This window comes from Megachile rotundata, chromosome 7 (genome assembly GCF_050947335.1).
Source record: "Megachile rotundata isolate GNS110a chromosome 7, iyMegRotu1, whole genome shotgun sequence".
NCBI lineage: Eukaryota > Metazoa > Arthropoda > Insecta > Hymenoptera > Megachilidae > Megachile > Megachile rotundata.
The window spans coordinates 2,762,034-2,775,542 of record NC_134989.1 but is presented as its reverse complement, the minus strand read 5'-3'; the positions used below and the strand labels follow the sequence as shown (position 1 = coordinate 2,775,542).

General features: G+C 30.8%; 1 protein-coding gene across 7 annotated transcripts in view; it reads left to right on the top strand.

Moving 5' to 3' along the window:
- LOC100878472 (uncharacterized) overlaps window positions 1-13,509 on the top strand; it is a 422,291-nt gene that overhangs the window by 395,813 nt on the left and 12,969 nt on the right. For 6 of the 7 annotated variants that reach the window (XM_076533666.1, XM_076533669.1, XM_076533665.1 and 3 more), the window contains 5 exons: window positions 1,066-1,664; window positions 2,543-2,789; window positions 3,944-4,189; window positions 4,253-4,430; window positions 11,461-11,739. In XM_076533666.1, coding sequence (XP_076389781.1) covers window positions 1,066-1,664; window positions 2,543-2,789; window positions 3,944-4,189; window positions 4,253-4,430; window positions 11,461-11,725 — 1,535 coding nt within the window. In that variant the 3' untranslated portion in view covers window positions 11,726-11,739. Of the gene's footprint in view, window positions 1-1,065; window positions 1,665-2,542; window positions 2,790-3,943; window positions 4,190-4,252; window positions 4,431-8,343; window positions 8,675-11,460; window positions 11,740-13,509 lie in introns of those variants that run through there. The other variant, XM_076533671.1, reaches the window with a different exon arrangement.

The following is a 13,509-nucleotide window of genomic DNA, read 5'->3' as shown; positions in this document are numbered from 1 at the left end:
GAAAAAACTCTGTTGGTATAAAAGTGGGCGCCTACAGGTGCTCTCAGTAATACAAACACAAAATTTCTAAGCGCCTATAGGCGCCCACAGTAGCCAAGGGGTTAATAAGCCGATTGGTTACTTGAAAACGATAGAGATAAATAATTAAACTTTAATTTACCGAATATTTAAGTAAACTAATTTACTTGAAATATGTTAATTTTTAAATTAACTAATTTACTTGAAATATGTTAATTTTTAAATTAACTTTTAAATTAATATATTCATTTCCAAACTAGACAATTTTTAAATAAAAATTCATTCCACTAAGCATAAGACTTTATATTACTCTTGGGTATTATTCGAATACTATGGTTTGTACTAATTTTTTCAAAAATATACTACTTTATTTGGCTAGGTGTTATTTCAAATAGTCCAAACTATGTACTATTTTATTTAAACAGCATTTTTCTAAATTCAGGTTTCTAAATTATTTAATTATTTGGCTATGAAATAAAACAAAGTTTTATTTTGTATTTCAGTTAATGTTTATTTAAATAACATTTCAAATATTTTGTAGTCCTTTTATACCGAAGTTAACAACCGTACCAGAAATACAAATTTTTTAAATTAGTAAAGCAGATTCATTCAAATAAAATAATGGCTTATCTCATATCAACGTTATAGTGTAGATATTTTACTGTTTGAACAACTCAATTAATTCGAGTAAAAAATTATTTGGATATGTATCATTTAAATTTTAAACATAATGCAGTTACTCTTTTTATGCTATTTCTAAAATAAAAAATAATAAATTAATTGTACAATTTTATTATTAAATACTACTTTATTGTATTCCACGGGAAAGATCTCCAAGTTAGTTCCCAGAAATGAGTTGATTATTTCAAACAAATGATATGAAAATGAAATGTTTACTTAATGTTAAAATCAATTTGTAAACGCCACTAAACTTGATAATAAATCATAAAACATATCAATATAAAGCGAGTCTATTGTAACTGAAGTTAAAGTGACAATTTAGATATTTGAATACCAGATACACAAGATCTGATGAATACGTTTCAGAATTTGGAGTACCCACAACAATGGAGGCAAAGCCATCGCCGTCAAAGACGAAATCCCACGACAGTAAAACAAAAATAGCCATAGCCAACACCGTGAAGAACGTGCAGCTGAGACCAAGTTACGCCATGCAGTTGGAAGAGTATCAAAACAAAGAGAATGAAAACCCGCAAAAAGATGTAAACGCGATTCCAAAGACGAAGGATAATGTTTGTGAGTCTGGCCTGTACTCATCGGAAGAAGACGCACTTTACGCGCAAGTGAACGTTCGATTAGAACCAGAAGGCGAATCTCGTGACACGGAAGATGAATCTGAGAGAAGCTTAACGACATCCAACGAACCACTTTCCCTGGATGAACAAGCAATCAAGAGCGATGGTAAACTTTATAATTGTCCACGAATAGAATTGGATACGGAAACTGAATGCGGTTACTCGCTTCCAAAAATTATGTCGTCGAATGACATGGATCAACTGGAGAAGCCTGATAATCCTGAAGAACTGTATGCGGCAATCAACAAGGTTGGGATTTCCAGGAAAAACAAGTTTCCTGTTCCTGAAGAGGTGTGGGATGTGTCGGATGTGAAGAAGTCATTACACAAGGTAAATAAATTTTTTTACTTTTATGGCCAATTATAAACTTTAATATATGTGTATGTTTCATAAACGATTTCGATCATTTTTTAAATCTATCATATTTCAATATAATGTCAAGGTCATGACTTAAAGTAATATCCTGCGGTTGTTTTGAGAAAATGAAACCTATAGCGTAATGTTTGTATTATAGTGAAATACTTTCTGTAACATTGTCCTTCCTATGTGTTAACTAGGTTTTTTCCTGAGTGATTTTCAAAAGGCTGTAACTGTTACTTATTATTTGTTAGAAATTATTAGAAATTATACCTATTAATAGTTAATTCTAACATAACTTAATGCAAACCAAACTGTAATCTATTTTAACATGGGCACTCTATTACCGTCTAACCACTGTGCTATAAGTTTATTTTCTTTTATAACTTTTTAATAGATAACAAACAATGGATGAAATCTAAAGGTCCCTCTAAGAGATGATTGACAATGTACATATATCTACATTCAGATCATTTGCGTAGAATCTTTCAGTTTTTTCGCTTACTTCTTCTCATAGCTATGTTACTAAATATTTGTCATTAATACTAGTTTTCATAGAATATATCAGACTTTTAGAAATAATTTTAAATGTATTCAAATAAATCAACACTTTAATAACTAATGTCATGTATTTATGAGTGCGATGATAACTATATTATCATATCAATAATATTATGTAATTTAATTCTTTATCTTGATAAAAATCAACATAGATTTCAAGAAAACTGTCTAAACAGATTTTGCAATTTAAAATAAGGAACTTGTAAAATGATCAATTTCGCTTTTGTAATTTTAGTGTTAATTCTAATATTGAGAGCAACATGTGATAAATGTTATGTTATATTTTGTAGGTGAAGACCTCTAGTTTACCAAATTACGGAACACCCAGGCAAACAGGTGGTCATCGCACACCCAGTTTACCACGTCGTTTAGGGGTGAAAATGGGAACACGAGCGATCTACAGCAGCCTCGTTCAAAAAGACACCGCTCTTACCGACGACATGGAATCCCTGTCGCTAAAATCAGACACGGAATCGTCGATTCAATCACTGTCTGCAAGATCTACGGAATCTCCACCACCCGAAGCATATGTGCTCAGTTAGTAACCTTATCATTTAATATTTTTAATATTTTAAGATATTCGGAAATCATTTAGATTTTCCGTTATTTGTATCTAAACAAGATATAAGCTTCATATTAACGAAATTATTTTCGTGTGCAAAAGAGTACAAAACACACTAAAAGTTTTTTTTTACCGAAATGGTGTTAAAAATGAACAAATGTATTGAACAAAATCTTTTGGTAAATGTTTACTTTTAGGGGTGTTGTTAAGGTCACTCTCTTCAATGACCCCAAAACGGTTTTTAGCCCTCGCTGGTGTTTTATTAAAAAGTTATTACCAATAAAAATTAGCAGAGACGCCAGAGGTCTTTACTAGAGTATGTATGCGGTGCTCAATATTTGTCTGATTCTATATACAATATGAATGTTATAATATGTCAAACATTTTTAGCTTTTTGAAGTATTAGACTGCAACATGGTCGTATCTTATTTTTCAGTGCAGAGGAAATGTCTAATCCCCTCGCCCATTCTAGAATAGGAAGATAATTATTTTAAATAATTGAAATTAGAAAAAATTTATTGGTTTTTATATGCCAATAATTTTTTTAATAAAAAATGAGCTACAGTTAAAACCTGTCGAATGTTACTTAAGTGGGTGATCTTGACAATATTATGTCAAGGTCATTGGAGCTGCCTTCCCTAAAATAAAAATTTATAAAATTTTTTGTAAAAATAATCGAATTAAAAAGCAAATGTTTCATTTTATTAAAATAACTGTCTAATTTAGTATTTTTCAATTTGGTTAAGAAATGAACTATTATATATTAATTTAACTTAATTATAAAATTCATCATATTTTTATTAGTACATTAATTTTATTTATACAATTAATAATTAAAGTATTAAACGCAAATTTGAAATTGAATACAACAATTTCGTTACACATAAATTGTCATAATTTTTGTAATATCGCGTTGCAAAATTTAATTGTTAATACTTTGAAGTTTTGTAGGATAAACGTCAAGATAATTTTCTAAAATAAAATTGATATAAATTACAGAAATTTGTGTGTCGATATAGTTATACCAATGTTAGGTCCAACTAACAATGTTATTTTATAACTAAAAAATTACGACATGAAGAACCATACTGAAAAGTGACGTATGTGAATTGTGAAAAATTTTCTACAGATGCCGACATTCGTACCGATGACGAAACGTTCCACGTTACCGAAGATGAATCGATGTCCGCTTCTTTAGCGGCACGTCTTGAGGAGTTATCTTTTGCTGAAGAACGAATTCTGCAAACTATCAATTTGGAAAGAGGGCATGGCGGTAGTATAGGTTTGCAAGTGACGGAAGGTAACGATGGAGGCGTTTACGTTCAGGCGGTATCGGTTGGAGGGTCGGCCGATATGGCCGGAAACGTGAATAAAGGTAAGCTTGAAGTGCTATTTTCAACGATGTTCACATTAATTTGGCGGAATTTATTGATCATAGGTGATCGTATCGTGGCTATAAATGGACAGAATTTATTGCACCTACGATATGAGGAGGCTCTGAAAATGTTGCAAAGCTCTTCCGATACGATCGAGCTGGTTCTTTCGCAACCTACTTCTCGTAAAAACGCAATTTCTAGACAGAATCACCAACAACCTGGAGAAAATAATTATTTAAAGTGAGTAAAATAATTTCCATTTGTTATTAAATAAAAATACATTCCACATTACTAAAAAATTATGTATTGTTCATAATTCATTCTAAGTTTTTCATTGTGAACTGTCATGCAATGTAAATTAGAACTAACATTTGCATTAAAAGTGGATTATTTCGTGCATGTCTTGCAATCTGTTGATCATAAATAATGTAAATTCGCAATAAATATCTTTATTACCGATTGAAAGTAAGTGCCTATTTACAGTTTACGATAGTAACTTTTTAACTAATGCGCTAAATTATTATTTGAGTTATGACAATGTTATACAAATTATTTGTTATTGACTAACTTGTTATTGTAAAAAATTGTGAATATCCATGGAAAGGATCAATTCTATTGAGTTATGAAAACTAATAATTTTTCAAATATTACTCTCGTAGATAAACTTGTTTTTAAATAATAGATATAGTTAAAATTATGCAAAAATTGTTACCGCAAGTGGTTATGAACAGAAACTACGAAGACGAAATGCGCGTCATTGGTTACACAATAAATAATCGGTTCATGAAAAAGTCTACCGCTATTACCCTTAGGATAAAAATTTTAAATTAAAAAAATTAAGAAACTTTTGTGAAATGTAGGCTTTGCATAATTCTGTAATTGTAGAATTATTATACAATAAAAATTTTTAGTCATTGTAAAACGAATACGATTATCGATTTTAAAGTTATAGATAATATAGCAGTTATGGAGCTGATATCGGGACTTCCGTACCCGCGAATTCACACCCGCGGTTTTACTTATTTGCGATTAACCGTATAATATGGTAACGCACGCGAGAAAGATAATATTCAATAGATTTTAGTTAATAAATGTTAAAATTTAGGAATGTGAAAACTTTCAGAGTTTTTAATTAACAGACTACCGAATTTAGTAATCTACAAAATTATAAATTTTCGATAAATTTTTTATTTTAAAATTTTGGAGACCTTAAGCTTTAACGATTTGAAAATTTATAAATTTTCGAATTTAGGATTTGAAAATCGAGTAGTTTGAAAAGCTAAGAATTCAAGAATTTAGAAACTTGGATAAATTAGAGAAATTGGAAATTTAATCATTGCTGTAGATTTTATAGCTTTAAAAATTTGAAATTTTAGATAAGTTATGCAAGTGGAATTGTGCAGATTTGCAGATTTAAAAATTTAGACTTCCGGACATTTAGAAATTTGAACTTTTGGAAATTTTGGGAATTCCAAAATTGGAGACTGAAAATTTGAAAAATCGGAAATTTAAGATTTTGGAAACATAAAAATTTATATATTTTGTAAATTAAAAATCTATAACTAAAAATTTTGAAATTTGAAACTTGAAAATTCCGGAGTTTGGAAATTTAGGCATTTTGATGTTTGAAAATTTTTAAGTTCAATTTTCATGATTTAATTTTCAGTTTCATCTTAAGGTGCAGGCAAAAGAACCTTACATTATACTTGAGTATACGATTTCTTCTGCTAAATAAAATATTATTACAAGTACGTCCATTGAGTAAGTTCATTTTCCGTTATTGCCAGATATTGAAAGCTTTGCATTTCAGTAATTTTAAAAATATTAGTTCGCACTAACAGACGAATTTTTTGTATTTTTGTGGTGTTAGATAATATACATATATTTATTACCCCATAGTGTTTAAAGTGCTGGCTAAAAAAGATAAAGGTTTTATTACATCCAGATGGGCTTGCCTCACTTTGAAAATTAATGAATTGTTGTAATCGTTATTTAAACGGATAATATTTCAGTTGTACAGTTATTCTTTTTCTTAATTTCGTTGAGTCATTTTAGTCCGAATTATTTTTATATTCAGATCTAGACTCCAAGATTCTTCTTTCATTATCAATAATATGGTTAGTTCTATTAGCACAATAAAAATCATGAAATTCCTTGGAAATGAGGATTTTATTGGAGTGACATTACTAGTCAGAAAAATATTTTTATTTTCCTATTATTACTTACCCGTTTTATATTCAGGTGCATCACCGTTATAATTTTCCTTGCAATTATTCTAAGCCATATATGTAGGAATGGATCGAAGGGATGGTCTAATTGAGAAATGGCTCGGCTTTAGCAAATAATTAATTTAATATAAAGAATAATGAATTTAGTATAATAAACAATGAATCAAGAAAGAATTGCGTAATACGTCCGTACAGGAACACGTCCGAAACATGTCTAATCTTGTCGTCGATTGCACTCTCTCACTCGCACGTTCATCCATGTTCGCGTTCCCTCATATATTGCTTTTAATAAACTAAACCACAACTCGTACTTAGGTTTAACATAATAGTGAAAATTGTCAAAGGGTTTTGTGCACCGTTACTAAAACAAGAATCGTGTCGACTTTGTTGAGTATTTATTAAAAAGTGGAGTAAAACTTATTTGCAAGTAGATAATAAAAATCATCAACAGTTCCTGGACACACATGTAATATATCATCACTCATGTTGAGGTTGCCTATATACTAACATTGTAGAATTTATAATTTTTCATAGTATTTGCAGTATTTCTAAAATTTACCGGAGCTAAATTGTATTATAATATATTCGGTTAAAAATAATTTCAACTTAAAGTAGATTTGCATCAGTTTCAAAATAAACAGCTCATATATAACATTGGCATGTATAAAACATATGAAAATCCTGAATTGAAATCTAGATGGGGTGATAAAATTGAAAAATCCGATACTTGTAGTACTCTATTTATAGTACTCTCCGAGAAATGTAAAATCAGTATAGGTACTAAGTCTAACCCGTTGTCTGTAAACTCAACTTTCCTTATTTAATAAAATTTAAATTCATAATCGTATTATTTTATGTCCAACGCAAGAAATACTCGATGTCTTTCATAAAATCCACTGACTTGAATATTTGCGAACACGCACGAATGTGTAAACAACTTGCTGAAGGGCTAATCTACTCAATAACTCAGTGCCATTTGTTAATTTATTCTATTAGACTGTAAATATATTAGGTAACATCTTAATCAAAGTTAAATACGTGTGTAATAGCCAGTCAAAGTGTAAGTACATTTTTTAGGGCTTTGTATTAGTTCAGTTTTGTAACCACAAGATTATATTATAATATTATACATATGTATATACTATTATACATATAAATATACATGTATATACATATACATATGTATGTGTGTTGTGCTTTGGTCCGGAGATGCGAAATTAACCGTAACAGTGGAAACTGTGGTATCGATTATAATACGAGGTGTGATCCAAAAGAAACGAGACTCGGTGTGTATCTTGAAAAAACAATGGAATTGGCAGCAATTGTTTTTGTGGCATTATCCCATGTACCTCCTCTATCCATGTTGCAAATTTCGATTGAATCGGTCATACCATTTGGAAGTATTGCGTTATTTAGTGAACACGTGCAACTGCATTCTGCCGAAAAAATGTCTAACGTAAAAACCGAACAGCGAATAAACATCAAGTTTCTTGTAAAATTTGTTGAAATATGTTGTAACATGTGATGAGACATGGATTTTTGCCTATGACCCACAAAGTAAGCGCTAGTCGATGCAGTGGAAATCTTCAGGATCCCCAAAACCCAAAAAAGCACGCATGTCAAAATCAAAATTCGACATTAATGGAATTGCAATGATTGAGTGGTTTCCCAGTGATCAGACTGTTAACCAACACTATTACATTAAAGTACTAAAAAGATTTAGTGAAAAAATTAGGGAAAAAAGGCCACAGTTGTGGAGCGATGGATGGCTGTTGCACCAGGATGATGCACCCGCTCACACGGCACTGTCTGTCAAGCAGTTTCTGACTAGCAAAAATATTACTGTGATGGGGCATCCTCCTTATTCACCTAATTTGGATCCATGCGACTTTTTTTTATTTCCTAAAGTTAAATTTTGCTTAAAGGGAACCCATTTCACCTCAGTTGAAGAGGTTCAGGCAAAAACGGAGAATCTTCCGAAAGGACTTCCAAAATCTTCGTTCCAGAATTGTTACCAGCAATGGCAGCGCCGAATGCATAAGTGTGTGAATGCTGAAGGGGACTACTTTGAAAGTGATAATGTCACAGAGAACTGATTCTACAGGTACAATGATTTATTGGACCAGTCTCGTTACTTTTGGGTCACACCCAAATTCGTTCATTGTACGAACAATACTGTATACCGATTACCTAATGTGAATATTTATAAGCATGTCTATGACGTGTATTAACTGTGTTGTAAAGGGAATCATATATGTGACATAGAACAGTAGTAATAAGTAATTTTATTGATATTAATACATAATAATCTTATGTTTATAACCTTGATATTTCTCTGTATCGGAAATAAAATGGTGCAATCATAAGTTAGAACGATATTAAATAATAAAAGTTAATTTTAGATAAAAATGATTAGTTTTAGGGTCTATATTGATTATACATTTTTTACGCTTCTCGGTGAGTAGTATAAGCTATATAAACATCGAATCCTTTTTTTTAATCGCTGTGAGTAGGTCAGGTTATATTCACAACAGATATATAATTTTATTTAATATTACAATTTCAAAAATCGAAATCGATATCATACTTGTTTTCAGTCTTTAACACATTATATGTCCCACACAAACTTTCTTAATGACCGTTTGGAATTCTCATTGAAAAATGAAGAATTCTTTAAAAATTAATTATAAAGTCAAATATAGGCATCTTAATCTCATGTATACTGCGTTTATTATAGCCCCTTTCTAATTATGATTATTATTAAAAAATTGTAACGAGTATGTCAAGAATAACGTTATTTAATTGGAAAAGGTGTGGATCGAATTACCCCACGCGGACTAAGAAAAATAATTTTCAGAAAAAAAATACACCGACTTCGAAAAGCACTAAAAAGTATAAAATAATTTCTATTTCCTAATGAAGTAATTTCTATTTCATTGAATCATACAATTACGTAACAGATATGAATGAAATCTATTTACTCGTTAGGTAGTATATTAAATACATTTCAACCTTTTCGGGGGCGGCGCAAAATTAAAAGCTTTTCTTGAACATGTCAACCTTTGGACAGCCGAACATAGGCAATGCTTGTATAGCTATTTCTTTTTCTATACATATAACTCGGCAGCACGCCGCGAAGTAGGTGTTAGTGCGTATAGAATGTAACTATGGTCTATCTAGCCCTTTGCGGACGGGACGGTTCGAAGTGAACCGTACCGCGGGGCCGAGCTCCTGCCAGGATAGTCATTAAAAATTGCCAGCGCATGTTTCTGCTTAAACGCGGTTTTCGTTCATAGCACTCCAAGTCAAATTCTGGACATATTATATGTACATGCACAGATTTACGTGCATGCACACATGTACGCGTTTCTCGGCTCAATCAATTGTTTTCGCCAAACGCATATATGAGTTCTTCGGCCAATTTGATGATTTACGCAGAACGCATATATGCGGCGGTAGTCCGTAAAGGGATAGATTCATAGAGTATGCGACGGAAAGACTCGATATATGCTATAAAGATAGAGCCCATCTGCCGCAAATTTGGTAATTCCCGCGTCGTGGGCTCCGTTTATAGGTTCTTAGATCCATGGCTTCCACATGCGAACGAAGTCAATTCAATTTCATTTATATCAGAAACGTTGCGAAATGAAGATGCAGTCGTTACATTTACGTATATTACCAGATATATCTATAATGGTTCGTATTCTTCTCAGGATTTATTAATTTCCAATACGCCATACCACAATCAATTGGTTATTGGCAGCAACGTTTACTGAGGTATTTTTAATTTTGCGCCGCCTCCGAAAAAGTTGAAATGTATTTAATATACTACCTAACGAGTAAATAGGTTTCATTCATATCTGTGACGTAATTGTATGATTCAATGAAATAGAAATTACTTCATTAGGAAATAGAAATTATTTTATACTTTTTAGTGTACTTCGAAGTTGGTGTATTTTTTTTCTGAAAATTATTTTATTTCACGCTTTTTAGTGGAATGGGGAGAATTGTATAGGATACTGTGAGACAGTACTTCCGGGCTTTTTTTTGTCTGCGTAAATGCCATGAACATAATTAAGTAAAAGACAACATGGATATTCGTTTTCCAATTTCTTTTTTCACTAATATCTTGAAAACTGAAGCTTTCCGTTAATTATGCATAATGAAAAGGTTGTCCAGAACCATGCCCCTGACAACATATTAAAAGGACATTAAAATCGTTCGAAGTTGATTTCAAAAGTTAATAACAATTTTCGCTAATATCTCGAAAACTAAACATTTCCGTGAAATTTGAATATGAACAAAATTGTTCAGAACCATGTCCATGATAAGATATTGAAAGCGCACTAAAATCGAGAAATGTTTATTTCAAAAGTTGCCGGTTGTCTTGCAATAACAATACTTTGCAATTAAAAAATGAAAAATTTTTTGATAATGGTACCAATGGGGAGTCAGCACCTTCCATATGCAAAAGGTTTCATTCCGATCGGTCCATCCAGCTAGGCGTAATGCGCGAACATACATAGAAAAAAAAAAAAAAAAAAATACATATATATACTGATCGAATTGAGTAACCTTCTCCTTTTTCAAAGTCGGTTAAAAAACGGTACGCCACGGAATGTATGAAGATCCAATTAAAGGATATAACTGATTAAGGTCGATGAATGAGTCCCCGAGCTAAATGATACTAGCAATAGGTCATTCGGCAGGATATCCAAAAAACATCTTTAAGTTTTAATCCCCTATTTCAACCGAAAGGGGTAGTAACAGGGAAAAATCAATATTTTAGTTTTTCTTGAACGCTTGAAAATTAGTTTTCATGAAAATCAGCTGAATATTTATATTAATACGCAATTTTTTTATACAATTCATTATTTACACAATTTTTAGTCAAAAACTTAGATTAATAAAAACAAAGGAGGTTGGTATATTTATTTAACACTTCGTATAATGAAGTAATATTCGTTAATATTGAATTACCGTTAGACGATAATGCCCCGTTTAGTTTGTTGGTGAATGAACGCACGTCTATTATGTTTCAGTGACATCAGATTCGACATGTCTCCTGAAGCGGATACCTCGAGCATGACAAACAAATGGTTGGTACAAAGGACTACCGATGTTGCATCAGTGCAAAACACCTCGAGCGCATACAGCAGTGCTGCATCGAGTGCAATGGGTAACCACAATGCAAACAACCTGTACATGGGTGATCTTGTCGATAACGGCGCTCTTAAGTCCGCTAGTATGTTGCTGAGTATAGAAGACTTCGACGTTAGCAGGACCAGTCGTCAAGTTTTTATATAATCGGCGATATGCAAGTTAGTATTACTGTTACACGTAATACACTTTATCGTATTTCGTTTGATAAATTTTCACTTTAAACACAACAGCAGTACGTCGTTTAATTGGCGAAAGGCACAGATATTTTCTTTTTAAAATAGAGCTGCGCAGTAAATTTAATTTATAGATTAAAATACTTAGTACACAAAATGAAGCATTCAGAAAGAGATATATTGTAATTACAGTATTTGGAATTAAAGATTTATGTCTTTTCTTGTAGAAAGGAAAATAGATTTTGTTAGACTCATTTTTACTTATGAGCTTTGTAGACTATATGTATGTATGAGTAAAACAGAATTCATTGATTTTGTTAACTTCCTTTTCTTTTCTCTACCTTTTTTGTAAAACTACACCATATATGTCTTTCTTAATTATGAGAATGCTTATAAATAAATTCTTTTTATTAAGTATAATATTTATCAAGACAGTTTTCAAATATAGTGTAACGAATAGTACTTACGTATAATTAATTGTTTAAAAACATAAGCAATTATTGGATATGCCACTTTTACTGACACGGCAAAAATAGCTATAAGTAATCAAGCACGAAATAATATAAATTATAATACTGAGAATATTAAATACTAATTAAATTAAATACTAATTAATTAATTTCAAAATTTAAAGTCTCAGTGGGATTTTAAGACACGTTTTTCTTTTTAAATTAAACTCATAATACCAATCGCTTATAATACTTCTGGCTAGTTTATAATACATCTCGCTAAGATATCTAACACTAGAATATTTTGCACTAGGATAATTATAGTTTGATAATGTTCCTACTTTTAAATTAAAAAAAATAATTAATTGAAAAGTCAAAAATCGGTTATCATAATAGGAACAACAAAAGTGTGTTAATTCGTGCAAATAGTTAATTCAGTTCAACAAAGATTCATAATTTTTACTGATTTAGTTGTTTTAACGTTAAACAAATTTTTATTATTCTACATATAACATTTTGTTTACCTTCTAAATTTCGGTTGACTAATCGACATAATAGCCGCCCGTCCAAATACTACAAAGTAGAAAATACTATTAAGACCATTGCGTCCATTATATTGTACATGGCTGCATCGACTACGTAACCTAATTGAATTGTTTTTATCCATTTAACGGACGAAGCCTTGCTCAGAGTTTCGAGGCGGCATCATTTACTACTCTTCCTATTTGCACGAATACGTACTATCATTTCAGACTTGCCTTCTCTGTAGAAATGAAAAACTAAAAGTATATTGCGAATAATATGTAGGTTCCTATATTTGTATTCTGTTTTATCTTTCAATATTTGATCATATTAAAAGTATCGAAAATTGTTATTCTGAATTATTTGATTAATTCAAAATGCAAAAAACATTTCTAAACATGCATAATATAATTATTTAAAAATTTAATAATTTACATGTTAAAGTATTCTTTTTTATATACAATATTAAGTAGTCGTTTTCATTGCTTCAGTCAACCTGTTAGTTATATACAACGAAGCTATCAAGAGTTTGGTTCATTATTTGTCATTTATATAGAAAGAAACAATTAATGTTTGAATTCGCAATCATAACCAAATATTGGCCAATAATTATTAGTTGAAACGAAGAAATAAATTTAATTTTGCGAAGTGTACTTCAAATTTTATTTTTAAGTTTAAAATATTTTCTCAAATATTTTTCTGAATTAAATTAACTCTACAATGGCACAAAATTACTAAAATCGAATTGCAATTTTTTAATTCTAATGCAAAAAATATTATGGAG